The sequence below is a fragment of the Panthera uncia genome (assembly GCF_023721935.1).
Source record: "Panthera uncia isolate 11264 chromosome B3 unlocalized genomic scaffold, Puncia_PCG_1.0 HiC_scaffold_1, whole genome shotgun sequence".
Classification (NCBI taxonomy): Eukaryota; Metazoa; Chordata; class Mammalia; order Carnivora; family Felidae; genus Panthera; species Panthera uncia.
Genome location: NW_026057582.1, coordinates 11,657,903 through 11,672,838, shown reverse-complemented (window position 1 = coordinate 11,672,838; position 14,936 = coordinate 11,657,903). Strand labels below are relative to the sequence as shown.

At 39.5% G+C, this 14,936-nt stretch overlaps 1 protein-coding gene across 11 annotated transcripts in view; it reads right to left on the bottom strand.

Moving 5' to 3' along the window:
- The window catches only part of ATXN3 (ataxin 3), a 33,991-nt gene that overhangs the window by 7,991 nt on the left and 11,064 nt on the right, over window positions 1-14,936 (bottom strand). For 8 of the 11 annotated variants that reach the window (XR_007453616.1, XM_049612284.1, XM_049612285.1 and 5 more), the window contains 4 exons: window positions 11,414-11,501; window positions 5,649-5,781; window positions 4,856-5,022; window positions 3,214-3,310 (listed from right to left, as the gene is read on the bottom strand). Coding sequence is in view for 9 of the 11 variants with exons in the window: in XM_049612284.1 (XP_049468241.1) it covers window positions 3,214-3,310; window positions 4,856-5,022; window positions 5,649-5,781; window positions 11,414-11,501 (485 nt within the window). In the remaining 2 variants the exon portion in view is untranslated. Of the gene's footprint in view, window positions 1-12; window positions 2,956-3,169; window positions 3,311-4,310; window positions 4,418-4,855; window positions 5,023-5,648; window positions 5,782-11,413; window positions 11,502-14,936 lie in introns of those variants that run through there. The other 3 variants (XM_049612287.1, XR_007453617.1, XM_049612292.1) reach the window with 3 other exon arrangements.

Sequence of the window (14,936 nt, the reverse complement as noted above, 5' to 3'; positions counted from 1 at the left end):
TAGAATGTGTAACAAAATAAACTATTTGAATAAAAAAAAACCCTGAATTTGAATTCAGAATTTGTTTGAATAACAGTTAGCACCAGGGTCAGTCTGGAGAGGGTCAGAGGGAAGAGCGCGATAACCTTAGAGCCAAGTTCCCAGGGACAGAAGCTAGAGAGAACCTGTAGGCCTAATAATCAGGAATTCTGGTGAAAGGCCTAATATTTGAAACTACAGCTGTTCCTCAGCTCCTTTACTACTGAGTCTAACAAGACTCTGGATGCTACGCAATGGTGGACAGAAACACCAAGAAGTTCGTTCTGAACTCTTCTCAGCAACTTGTGACTCTATAAGATATTCTCTAGTTCTCAAATTCCCACCGATATTTCGAAGGTCAGGCCAGGCTCAGAGGATGCCGCTGGGGCTGGAAACCATCACTGCCCACGTTCCTTCCCAATCCACTGTCCTCCAACCAGGAAGGAGCCTCACTGATGCTCAAACATTTAAAGAAATAAACTTTTTTTTTTTTTAATTTTGAGACATAGAGAGAGAGCATGCGCACATGATGGGGGAGAGGGGCAGACAGAGAGAAAATCTTAAGTAAGCTCCATGCTCAGCACAAGAGCCCCACACGCACGGCTCGATCCCATGACCCTGGAATCACGACCTGAGCCTAAATTAAGAATTGGATGCTTAACCGACTGAGTGACCCAGGCTTCTCCAACCTAAAGTAATTTTTTAAGTAAAGAAGGGATTTGTTTTTCTACTTTAAAGATGTTTTCCTTTTCTTAGATCTACTTGTGAATCTTGCAGTTTGTCAATAAGGTACGTCTGTTTGGACCAATTTGTTCTGGCAAAAAATAGAATGTGAAATAAGCATGATAGAAGTATCATTTGAGAACCGTTCTGGAAAGCAGTTTAGAAATCCATACCAAGACTTTAAAAAATATTTCTGTCCTTTAACCCAAAAACCTCAGAATAACTGGAAGAAATGGTGAGAAATTTGAGGCATGGCATCAGTACAGGATTGCTCACTGCACTATTAATTATATAATTTTTTTTAACATTTATTTATTTTTGAGAGAGAGACAGAACACGAGCAGGGGAGGGAGGGGCAGAGAGAGAGGAAGACACAGAAGCTGAAACAGGCTCCAGGCTCTAAGCTGTCAGCACAGAGCCCGATGTGGGGCCTGAACTCACAAACCGTGAGATCATGACCTGAGCCGAAGTCGGGCTCTTAACTGACTGAGCCACCCAGCTGCCCCTGCACTATTAATTATAATAGCAAAAATCAGTATATTACAAAGACTATTTACTATTATGGGAAATGGGTGTAACTAATAACACCATATACGTGTGTGTGAGTAGAAGAGAATGTGTCAAAATACTAACATTAGTTATTAAAATAAAGGATTTTTTAAGTTTATTTATTTTGAGAAGAGAGGGGAGGAAAGAGAGAGAGAGAGAAAGAGAGAGAGAGAGAAAGAGAATGTAAGCGGGGGAGGGGCAGAGAGAGAAGGAGAGAGAGAATTTAAAGCAAGCTCCCTTCTGTTTCAGCACAGAGCCCAACAAGGGGCTTGAACCCACAAACTGTGAGATCATGACCTGAGCTGAAACCAAGAGCCAGATGCTCAACCGACTGAGCCACCCAGGCACACCAAAAGTCAGGATTGTTTGATTTTGATATATCTTAAAATAAATTTTCTCAAATGTAAGTTTTTATCTAATTAGTTTCACTTTTTTTTTTTTTAAGATTTTATTTTTAAGTAATCTGTACACCCAACATGGGACTTGAACATGGGAGTCGCATACTCCACTGACTGAGCCAGCCAGGCACCCCTTAAGTTATTTTTTAACACTAACTAGACATTTGATGACATGACAGAATGATTAATAATTATCATATGATAATTATTAACAGTGTGACGACAACATTTGGCAATATTAAAAAAAAATGGATGAAATGATACAATAATTTAGATCTGTTACCAAATAATCCCAGCTTGGGGGTGGGAGAGTGGAATGCATGAGAGATGGGGTCACAGAAAACCAAGCCTGGCCACGTGCTGGCATTTGTTAAACACGAGCAATGGGTAAACGGGTTCATTATGCTGGTTTCTCTACGTTTATAGATATTTGAAGTTTATCATAATCAAAGAATTTAAAAGTTCACTTTAAAATTTGAAAGGAAGTGAAAAGCACTAATAAGCACAATTTTGAAATTTTATATATAATTAAATCCATTAACCTATCGCTGAATAAAGACTAGAAATATCTCACATTAAGAGGATGTCAGTTGATCAGAACTTTCCTTCATATACTTCTGATTGTAACTTAAAAAAACAAAACAAAACAGAAAACAAGGTAAATATTATCTTCATTGCACCATCATAATGCTCCACTATTTCAGCTCCCACTAATACTGCCAATTAGGATTGTGAGACGCTTCTCGATTATAGAGATGTTGAATTGTGAAAATACATACATCTCAGAATTGATGAAATACAGTGAACAGGCTAGATTCAGCTGCTGGACTTTTGGTTTCTGACCTGGGATCCGAGGATCTGCACAGTCTCTCTAAATACTACCTTGTAACCTCTTTTTTTTTCCCCCCATTAAAAAAAGAAAAAGGGAAGACAAGTTGTGAATGGTAGTTACTGGAAAGGATGATAATTTTTATTTTCTGGTTTGAGAGCACTGACAGATTTAGGTTTTAGGATTTATGGTTTGCCCCATGTCCCTGATGCGGACAGGCCCGCAGTAACCCCTGAAGTGGCAGTAAGAACAACAATTAACCACCGTCTGTATCTGGGCGTGTGCTCCCCGACCACAGTGCTGTTTTCCCTGTTAACTGACAGCAGAACTTTGCAAGGTTGCTCAGGTCACCAAGAAGCACATCCAAAGGCATTGTTCTTGCTTTGGTCCAATTCCATTTTCGTTTGATGACTTACATTTGACTGGGTTTCCTTCACCCTATTTCATATAAACCCTATAATTAGTATTGAGGCAAAGACTTTCCCTAAAACTACGTATCATTTCAGTTTATTAGCTATAAATTAAAAACAAAACAAAACTCAGATGTTCACAGGGTTCAGGTAGTAACCAATCTTTTAAAAGGAGAGAATCTTAAGTAAAATAGTTTAAGCCAAAGCTCTGTATGTAGAGATTGCAGACAAAACAGACAAAGTACACGTTAAATATGCAATTTTAATATTGTACCAACTACTTTACTTTTCAAAGTAGGCTTCTCTTCTCTTCCGTAGCTCTTCTGAAGTAAGATGTGTACCTGATGTCTGTGGAATATCTTGGGACACATTTCTGGAACTACCTGAAAAGAAAACAGAACAAAAAAAGCAATCATTTTATTTACCAATTCAAGCGATGCTATGTTTATGCTTTTTGAGCAAGCTTTCAAAAAAGTTTTTTTCTTAAAAATATTGTGCTATGTTGTAACTAGAAGAAAGTCTCATGGACAAATCTGAATAAGGCAGTTCAAATATAACCTGTGTCCACACCCATCTGTGACATAGTGGACGTAAGCATGTGAGTCCAACAGCCAACCCATTAGGGAGAGCCATCAACACCACACTTGTGTTGCCCTCTTTAACTTACTAGAAATGCCCCAGCACTTTCAACGAGAAGCAACGAGAAGTGGGTGACTGTAAACCCATTCTCTATATTTCGATCTCCTACGATATTTGCATGCTGTAACAGCTCAAGTGTGTGTCCCAGAGATCCTGCCAAGATTGTGAAATAAGGTGGGAAGAAAAGCAAATGACACAAAAATATCTAAAATTATAAAGAGCTGTTGTCTGTCCATTACTGGGCTAATCCAGCAGGACTCTACTAATCAAAAATGGGACCGCACAGATGAAGCACTCCGAGCTGTGCCAGGAGGTGTGAGAAGTTCAGGACAACACACAGGATAAAAAGGATAATCTTCACAGTAATGGAACCTCAATTTTATTCAGGTATTTAAGAAATCCCATTGAATCATCTCATTAAGAAAATAGAAGGCTTGGGGCGCCTGGGTGGCTCAGTCGGTTAAGTGTCTGACTTTGGCTCAGGTCATGATCTCACAGTTCGTGGGTTCAAGCCCCGCACTGGGCTCTGTGCTGACAGCTCAGAGCCCAGAACCTATTTCAGATTCTGTGTCTCCCTCTCTCTGTTCCTCCCCTGCGCTCACTCTGTCTCTCTCTCACTCTCTCAAAAATAAATAAAGGTTAAAAAAAAAAGAAAGAAAAGAGAAGGCAAATTTCCACATTAATTAGATGAAAACAAAACTGCCAAAAAACCACACATACTTTTCAGTAAGCTCTTTGAGCTACCTGCCAGACAACTCCCGCTGCCTGGATTCCCGAGGGGAGACATCTTCACTCTCCTCTGCTAGTGAGTTTATGTCACTATCACGGTGGGTCCATGAAGTGGGCTTATGCTGTAAGGTACATGGCCACTAAGTGTTACACTTTTGAAATATTTTCTGCCCAGGCCTTTTGTATCCAACAGCATACATTTACAAAATAGCAAGTCTAGGTAAGAGCCCCCCCAACCCCCCCCACCCCCCCCAACCCCCCCCCCACTTTTGCCCACAAAGATTAACCTCAGGTTATTATTGTTCTGTTACTACAGTTTTTTGACCAAACGGAAAAACCAGACTAAAAATATATCCAATCCTAATATAACTTAGGTTGTTAAAAGGTATTTACATTACAAGAAAACTAAACAAACAGCTGATTGTCGTATGTCCATAGTCACTGCTTCTAGAGTAATTGTCAAAGAACTTTTACCAATAGTACACTGACTTCCGGGGGAACTAAAGATGATCTGACTCAATCCTTCAACAACAAATGAAGGTGCGGCCGAATGTCTGTACCTTGCATACTGAGCTGAATAGCCCTGCGGAGATCTGCTTCTTCATCTTCCATGTCGATTTCCTGGCGACTCAGTGCCAGAGCCCTCTGCAAATCTTCCTCATCTTCGTCTAACATGCCTGACCCATCATTTGCTTCTAAGACTCGTTCCAGATCTGTTTTCTGAACTCTAAAGAACAATAACACTGATGGTAACTGCAGACCAGTCTTCTATTTTAGATAAAACAGAAATATTTATAAACCAAAAAATTTCTTAAATAATTTTTTTAAAAAGATTTTATTTTTAAGTAACCTCTATATCCAACGTGGGGCTTGAACTTACAACCCCAAAATCAAGAATCGCATGCTGCACCAACTGAGCCAAAGGGGTCCCCAAAGATTTTATAGAAGTCAAAAATTACACATTTTCTGGCAGATAATCTAACAACCTAATGACTGTGCTGTGCTGTGCATCTAAGTAAATAAAGTAATTCAAATAGTCAATTCAAGTTTGGACCAAAAGACTTCACTAAAAATATAAAAGGTCTAAAAAAATCACCAACAATAAAAGGACCACACATTCAGTGTAAGCAAGAAAACGTTATTCTTGGGGCACTTGGCTGGCTCAGTCAGTAGAGTATGATCTTGATCTTGGGGTTGTGAGTTCAAGCCCCATGCTGGTTATGGAGACTGCTTAAAAAAATAAAGTCTTGAAGAAAAGGAAGGAAGGAAGGAAGGAAGGAAAGAAGGACATGTAATTCTTATAATGAAATATGAATTACTATCATATACTCCCTACTGCAGGGTTCATCTCACCTCTGTTCTTTCAGCTGTGCTAACTCTTCTCCAATGAGTTTTGGTCTGTGCATCTGTTGGACCCTGATCATCTGTAGAAGTTGGTCAGCTTCACAATCTGGCAGATCACCCTTCACAACAAATATAGAATAACCTAAAAAGAAAAAAAAAGGCAAAAATAAACGAAAACAGCCAGTAAGAGATTAAAAATAGATTTAAAATGATAGCAGATAGAAAGGCAGCACAGTCTAGTGGGAAGAACACAAGTTCAAGAGTGAGGAAGACCTGGGTTCAAATCCCGACTCTCGCTGATCTCAGACAAACTACTGAAAGCCTCTGGGCCACTTCCTTCGTCTGTAAGATGGGAACAGCCATCTCACAGAGTGACTGTGAGAAATAAATGGCATAATGTCCACAAAGGGCCCCTACCAAAACGGTGTGTGACCACATAGTCTGCTCACTAAATGGTATTGGAGAGGCGGGTGAAGGAGTGGGGAAGAGCAAGGAATTCGGAATCAGATTGTCAGGGTTTTGGTCCTAGCTCTTCCAATTCCAAGACCAAGCATGGTCTCTGGTAAATTACTTTACCCAGCTATGTCTTGGTGTATACAACCATTAAACTGATGATAACGGTACCTTCCTCAGAGGGCTGTGGTAAGGACACACTCAGATGTGTGTAATAATGTGAAATACGGGTAAAACGAACAATCTATAGAAATAGCTGCCCCCCCCCCCGACACATTCTCTCTCTCTCTCTCTCTCTCTCTCTCTCTCTCTCTCTCACACACACACACACACACACACACACACACACACCTCCTTGCTGAATATAGGAGCTGGGAAACCAATGCTCAAAATCTAGCCAAAGTATTGATGATGTGGTTCATATTTTCAAAGAATTATACTGATTCAGTGAATTTTTTATAAATGTCATCCTAGAAAGCCAGAGTTTTCCCAGCTAAATCTTCTACACAAAAAATGAACATGGGTAGACTATACCTAAGTCATTGTGATCAATTTAAGCTTTTCTACCATAAATTTTTCTTAAGCTTTGGTACTTATTACTGGATATCTTTTGTGAGTATTAAAAGATAATGAAACAAAGAACAAAAGAACTATTAATGGAAAAAATACAAAACAGCACATTAATATTTATTTTTTCAACAAGACATAATACGATTAATATACTTTATTTAAACAAGAACAAATGTGTTCAGAGTTCAGATGGTCTAGAACGTTGTACGCCAGTAAAATTGTTTCTAGACCCTAAAGTAAATGTGTCAGCATCATGGCAGTCCGTGAGGAGCATCATGAAGAACAGACACTCAGCCTTGGTTAGGTGGCACAGTAAATACCTCTGGTTTTATTTAAGACATATGCCGGTGAAGACACCAAAGGGTGGTAAGAGGGTGTGCTGTAATATGCGTTACACTTTTTAAAAAGCACTCTGGGCTGCTTTATCAATATAACGTATAGGAACCAGAGTGCAAGAAGACAGAACCTTACCAAAACAGAAAACCTGAGGGACAACATATATAGGGAAAAGAGACATAAATTTTTTCCAGACATGTTCAGTTTGAAATGCTTCCCAAGTGGAGACATCAAAGCTAGGAGTCTGGCTGTTCAGGGTAGATGTGTAGGCAGAGGATAAAAGTTTAGGAATTATGGGCATATAGATTTTATTTAGAGATGATATTTAAATTTTTTTTTTAATGTTTATTTATTTTTGAGACAGAGAGAGACAGAGCATGAACGGGGGAGGATCAGAGAGAGAGGGAGACACAGAATCTGAAGCAGGCTCCGGGCTCCGAGCTGTCAGCATAGAGCCTGACACGGGGCTCGAACCCACGGACCGTGAGATCACGACCTGAGCCGAAGTCGGATGCTTAACCGACTGAGCCACCCAGGCGCCCCTAGAGATGATATTTAAAATAACAGGATAGCAAAATAAAAATAATAATAGGACAGCCCATAATCAAGAAATTGTCCAAGGATTGTCTCTAGGTCACTTCCAACCATAAGAAATTGGCAAGAGTAAGATCCACAAAAGGAAATCTGAAAGAAGAAGCCAATGAGATAGGAGGAAAACCAGAGCATAGTGGTCTGGAAGCCAAGTGTGGATAGTGTTTCGAAAAGGAAGGATATACTTAGGAACAGAAGTTTAGGCATGAAAGATAAAACATACTAGAATATGATATCAAAGAAGTAAAACTACTATAACCCTGAATGTGAATTGGAAAGAACAACATGACAGACAACCAACCCAGCAGCAATAAGCACGTTAGTACCCAGACTGAGCTTTACACATCATTAAAAGTTAAGGCAAGCAACATACAAGGTAAGCCTGAAACATCTTATCTTATGAGAGAAAAAGCCTTCAAAAAGCTACAGTGGTCATTTCAGAAACTGAGGAGTCAATTTCAAAAGGTACCCTCTCATGCAAGTGGCACAATTTGAGTATTGATATGAATAATCACAATGGACTGAAACACACGAACTACGTTTTGATGGATTAGTTTACCATCACAAATCAAAACCTCCAAACTAACAGGTTATCTCTGAATGTTTTTTAACTTTTTTTTGAGAGAGCGCGAGCGCACGTGCATGGGCGAGGGGTAAAGAGATGGGGACAGAGGATCCAAAGCGGTCTCCGTGCAGACAGCAGTGAGCCTGATGTGGGGCTCGGACCCACTGACTGCAACCTACCAACTGCGAGACCATGACCTGAACGGAAGTTGGACACTCAACTGACTGGGCCACGCACGCGCCTCCCCCTTTTTTATTTTGCTAACTGGTTATCTTTGGAGGAAGTGCACTATGAAACCAACTCATCTTAAAAACCTATAAAACGGAAGAATATTTATTCTGCTTTTCCTATATGAACTATACTTCAGGAGAACCAAATAACTGATGAAAGTTTATTTGTATAAAAGTATGCAGCGAATATGTGAAGACATCATGGGAATCTAACACCACCATTTTGCAACCCTGAATGAAATCATCGATCCAGGCACCGATCATCAGTAGTTGCTCAAAACACAAAAAGAGAGCCAACCAGATGTCAAGTGTCACCCCATCTGTGAAGTTTTCCAAGGTCTCCCCACCCTGCCCCCAAATCAACCTGAATCTGATTAAGCCTCAGTTCTAAAGACCAGATTGTTGGGTATTCAGGGCTCAGAGCAAAATAAAGATGTAATCAGCAAAATTCAGAGTGTGGGGAAGAACAAATGACCCAGTTTCTTTTTTTTTTTTTTCTTTTATAAGTGTATTTATTTTGAGAGAGAGAGAGAGAGGGAGAGAGAAGATCCCAGATAGGCTTCATACCATCAATGCAGAGCCCAACGCAGGGCTCAAACCCACTAACCATGATATCATGACCTGAGCCAAAATTAAGGGTTGGACGCTCAACTGACCAAGCCACTCAGGCACCCCAACCCATTTTCTTCAAAATAAATAAATAAATGAATAAATAAATAAATAAATAAAATCAAGGGGGGAAAAGATGTAAGGAAACCTACAGTTAGACTTGGAAAACATATCAAGCAATGAATGCAATTAGTGAAACTCATTTCAACCTAGTTAAACTGTAAAAATCCTAAGACACAACCCAGGAGACTGGAGATTTGAACAGACTGGGTATTTGATGTTATTAAAGCACTGTGGCTCAATTTTTTGCGTGCTTATAGTACTGTGGATATACATATATTTATATACATACACACACACACACACACACATATATATACACACACATATATATTTAAGAGTGTTTGCTTTTAAAAATTTTAATTTTAAAAAATTTGCAGAGAAAATAAGATGCTCAAAATTAGCAGGGGAAGGAAATGTGTATAATAAGATTGACCATGAGATAACTGTTCAAGCTGGGTAAAGGGGACATGAGAATTCATCACGTTATTTTCTCTACTTTTTATTTGTTTGAAATTTTCAATGAAAAAGTTTTGTTCTATTCTACATGAGGGTATACTCCACTCCACCCTCAAGATGAGGTCAAATAAAAAGAAGACTGAGAACCGAATACAAATGTGGAGGTCACTGATGAATTGAGAAGGCAACTTTTTGGTGAAATGTTGGCTATGACAATGTAACTGGAATGAGTTCAAGAACAGGAGACAACACACTAGAGGGGACTCTAAGGAGAAAATAAAAATGGGAGGCAGCTGGCCTTTCCTGGAGTAAAGAGAAGCTTTTTCTTATTTCTCTGCTGATAGGAGTAATACAGAAAGAGGGGGACAGTGACCATGCAGGCAAGTAGAAAAGACAAAAGCAAGAGCAAAGATCCTGAATAGGTGAGAGGAACTGGGATATAGCCCCAAAGTGGACAGGCTGGTCTTGGTCAGGAGCAGGGGACAATTCACCTATTTTAATAGGCTCAATGCACAGGCTGGGATACAGGCACGTTGATAGATTGGCATAAAGATGGAGTTCTCTTTTTGTTGCTTATTTAAAAAAAAACTTTTTTTAATGTTTATTTAGTTTTGAGAGAGACAGAGACAGAATGCGAGTGGGTTGGGGCAGAGAGAGGGGAAGGCACAGAATCCGAAGCAGGCTCCAGGCTCCGAGCTGTCAGCACAGAGCCCGACGCAGGGCTTGAACTCACAGACCTTGAGATCATGACCTGAGCTGAAGTCGGATGCTCAACCAACTGAGCCACACAGGTGCCCCTCTTTTCATTGTTTCTGTTTTGTCAGAATACAAAGGAAGGTCATAGCTAGGGGTCAGGAAGAGGTGAGTGGTTAGAGATTTGAAGAGAGGAACTGGAAAATAACCATCTTGGAGAGTGGCAAGTGACCTTACTATGAAAACACAGTAGCAAGGTCAAGTAGCCCTAACGGATCATTTGAAATTTGTCATCATAAATTTAAAGCAAAATCAGTCACCCCATTTTATGTAGCTATGTTCAGCTGCTCTGATGCAGGAATGGACAAGCCCAAGATCTAGTTTTAACCAGGGCTGGCATTTCGTCATGAAAGTATAATAGAGGGAAGGAAAGAGGAGTGGAGAAACGCATCAGATTGATTATAATGATGGGTTACAGAAATAAGCAGGGTCAGACAGGAAGTAAGGATATAAGGGGAATGTTTGGGTAGGGTTTAAAGACTTGTTGGATGCAGAAAACAGAGAAAATATGGTATAAAGATAGGCAATTGTCAAAGACTAAAATGCTTGTAATTGGTATTTGAAGGTGATACCGTTGTTGGTAATGGCAAAGGCAAGATGAAAAAACTGGTCTTTGAAAATAAAACGGTATGGAACCGGATGGATTTCTGATGTAGAAATCACTAACAATGATGAAGAGTTCAAGTTGAGAGAAAACAGTGAATCAGACCCTAAAATATTCCATGGAAAAAGAGGATCACAGGTAAATGGAAAAGAGCAGGAGGTAGAGTTTACTCTCGTGCCAGGTGTTTTAGAGAAGCTGGAGTCTTTAGGTAAGAACAGTGGCCTGAAGAAGCAAGAAGCAAGAAGAATACCCCCACCCACCACGCCTGGCCATGGAGTCCGTGGGGTCTGGAAGGAACAAGAGCCATTACTTCGTGGGGTTGCTAAGGCAGGAGCAACCTCAGGGGAGGGCCAAGTGTCCGTGAAAACTCTAACTGGATGGATAGTATCATCCAAATCACAGATTAAAGTTCACCAACAAAAACATAAAGATGATTGCACTGCCCCTGCCATGAAAACAGTATTGTTATACTTACATCTAATAGAGCTGGTTTTATTAAGCTACTTTGAAAGACAATATTATAAAAATTTCAGTCTTTATTTACCTTCCTGTTGTAATTGAGCCAAGAAAAGTGCAAGGTATGTGTCTGATATCAATTCTGGACCCGTCAAGAGAGAATTCAAGTTGAACCACTGGAAAAAAATTTTAAGTATTTAAGTTAATATACATTATAAGTAATAGGGAAGTTCCATGTGTTAAGAATAAATACAACCCATCTAAACTTACTAAGGCTATCTAAACACTGAAAACATGTCAAACCAAGATTTTTAAAAAGTAATTTAATAATATGATTTTTAAAAACTGAAATAAATGTTGCAGATTTACCAGTATTAAATGTTTTAAAAATAAAATTTTGCAGGGTGCCTGGGTGGCTCAGTCAGTTAAGCATCCGACTTCGGCTCAGGTCCTGATCTCATGGTTCGTGGGTTTGAGCCCTGTGTTGGGCCCTGCGCTGACAGCTTAGAGCCTGGAGCCTGCTTCGGATACTGTGTGTCTCTCTCTCAAAAAATAAATAAACATAAAAAAAAATTTTTTTTAATTAAAAATAAAATTTTGCTTGGGGTGCCTGAGTGGCTCCATTGGTTGGGTGGCTGACTTCGGCTCAGGTCCTGATCTCACGGTTTGTGAGTTCGAGTCCTGCGTCGGGCTCTGTGCTGATAGCTCAGAGCCTAGAGCCTGCTTCAGATTCCGTGTCTCCCTCTCCCTCTGCCCCTCCCCTGCTCATGCTCTGTTTCTCTGTCTCAAAAATAAATAAAACATTAAAAAATTAAAAAAACAAAATAAAATAAAATAAAATTTTGCTTTAAGTCATAAACTTTGTATCTCCCACCCCAAAAAAGAGTACAGAAATTGATACTACTTTAAAGTATCTTTATTGATAGGTATAATCAAATCTTTTTTCAAAGTATCAGCCCAACAAAACCCTAATCACATTATACTGAAGAAAAATGAAACCAACACAAAGTCTTCCCACTGCTGGTAATTTTGGCCAAAAGATTCCAATTGTGAGAAAAGTAGACATTCCAGGAAGGGAATTCAAAACCGCCAAATGATTTTACAAGGATCACTGAGCCACTGTCACATGTAATTAAAATCACTTAGTCACTATCTTATAGGATTCCTAATGTAACCCACAAGATACAAAAGTTTCCAAAGTTACTGTCAGCGTCGTGACCAACTACTTTTCCTGGATTTTGACAGAGATTATAATACTTTTCCAGTCACCCATTTCTCCAAAGAAGACATCCCAGATGGCCAATAGACACATGAAAAGATGCTCACCATCACTCACCATCAGGGAAATGCAAATCAAAACCACCATGAGGTATCACCTCGCACCTGTCAGAATGGCTGACATCAAAAACACAAGACTCAGGTGTTGACAAGGATGTGGAGAAAGAGAAACCTTCCTGCACCGTGGGTGGGAATGCAAACAGTATGGAGTATGGAAACAGTATGGGGTTTCCTCAAAAAAATTAAAAATAAAACTACATTTCGATCCAGTAACTCCACTACTTGGGTATTTTCCCAAAGAATGAAAGCACTAATTCGAAAAGACATATGCACCTCTACGTTTACTGCAGCATTATTTACAACAGCCAAATTATGGAAGCAGCCCAAGCGTCCACCAATAGATGAACTGATAAAGAAGATAGGAGATACACACACACGCTCTCACTCTCTCTCTCTTTCTCAACGGAGTATTATTCAACCATAAAAAAGAATTAAAATTTTGCCATTTGCAACAACACGGATGGATCTAGAGAGTATAAGGCTAAGTGAAGTAACTCAGAGAAAGACAGATACCATAGGATTTCACTCATATGTGGAATTTAAGGAACAAAGGGAAAAGAGACAACCCAAAAAACAGACTCTTTTTAAAAAAAATTTTTTTTAATGTTTATTTATTTTTGAGGGAGAGAGAGACAGAGTGTGAGCAGGCAAGGGATAGAGAGAGAGACAGACACAGAATCCAAAGCAGGCACCAGGCTCTGAGCTGTCAGCGTAGAGCCTGACACGGAGCTCGAACTCACGAACTGTGAGCTCAGGACCTGAGCCGAAGTTGGATGCTTAACCGACTGAGCCACCCAGGCGCCCCAAAAAACAGACTCTTAACGACGGAAAACAAACTGGTGGTTATCAGAGGAAGGTGGGTAGAGGACAGGTTATATGGGTGAAGGGGACCAAGAGTGCACTCACTGTAATGAGCACTGAGTCATGTACAGAGCTGCTGAATCACTTACATGTACATCTGAAACTAATATAGCATTGTATGTTAACTATACTGGAATTTAAAAAAATATATATAGGAAAAAAAACGTTTCCAGGCATCTTTTTCATAATACAAGGACCTCTAACAAAAGAGTATACAGTGAAAAACATAACTGTAAACAAAAATATAAATTAGAGCCAAATATAATAAGTTAAAATTGGACATTTCTTGTATTTATAAAAGATTAAGTAATTTAAAACATGAAAATTCAATTTCAAACTAAAATTTGTAAAATCTCTCAGAATAACGATGCAAGTTTACATGCAAATCACCAAAGGAACTTCTGGAACCTAAGTCTTCAGATCTTAAAAAAAAAAATCCAATGATTATACAGGAAAGGTAAAGAATACTTGATCATAATTTTTTAAAGATATAAATAAAAGCCGAAGGTTAAATAATCTCGGCAGTGTCCTCTCTGCTTTCTCCTTGGAGCTGACCCCCACTCAGGTCAGCCTCTACTGCAACGCACCTCCTTACTTGCTCTTTGTACAACTCAGGAGGGACCTTTAGAAATAATCGGGTCACAGGACTTAAAAGGACTTAAAACATAATAGCAGGGTTTCTATGTTTGAATTATCTTTTATTGATTTAATCAGTGCACTCATTCTTGATTTCATTTTCCTTTTTGCTTCGTATTATTTTATTTTCCAAAAGTTTCGTGGAGCTATAACTGACATGCGAGAAACTGCACGTATTTAAAAATGTTCAATTTGAAGCTTTAACATATGTGTACACCCAAGAAACCATCACCACCACCGAGAGTTTCCAGGGCCCTTGTGATCCTCCTCTCTCACTGCTCCTCACCTTCCTCATCCCCAGGCAACAGCTGGTTAATCTGCTGTCATTACAGATTAGTCTGCAATTTCTAGACTTGTATACAAATGGAAACTTACAGTACATAGTATTTTGTATCTGGCTTCTTTCACTCAGCATAATTATTTTTAGGTTCACCCACGTTGCTGAACGTATCAATAAGTTCATTTCTTTTTATATTGGACCATTTCTAATATTCCTCTTTCCAAGATTCAAAACATTTTTTTTTAAGTTTATTTATTTTGAGAGAGACACAGACGGTGTGAATGGGGGAGGGGCAGAGAGAGAGGGAGAGGGAGAGAGCGAGAATCCCAAGCAGGCTCCGCACTGTCAGTACAGAGCCTGACGAGGGGCTCCAACTCACGAAACCGAGAGATCATGACCTGAGCTGAAACCAAGAGTAGGCCCTTTAACCAACTGAGCCTCCCAGGTGCCCCAAGATTCAAAATTCTAATAAAAAGGGCTTTTTTCTTAAGTTTAT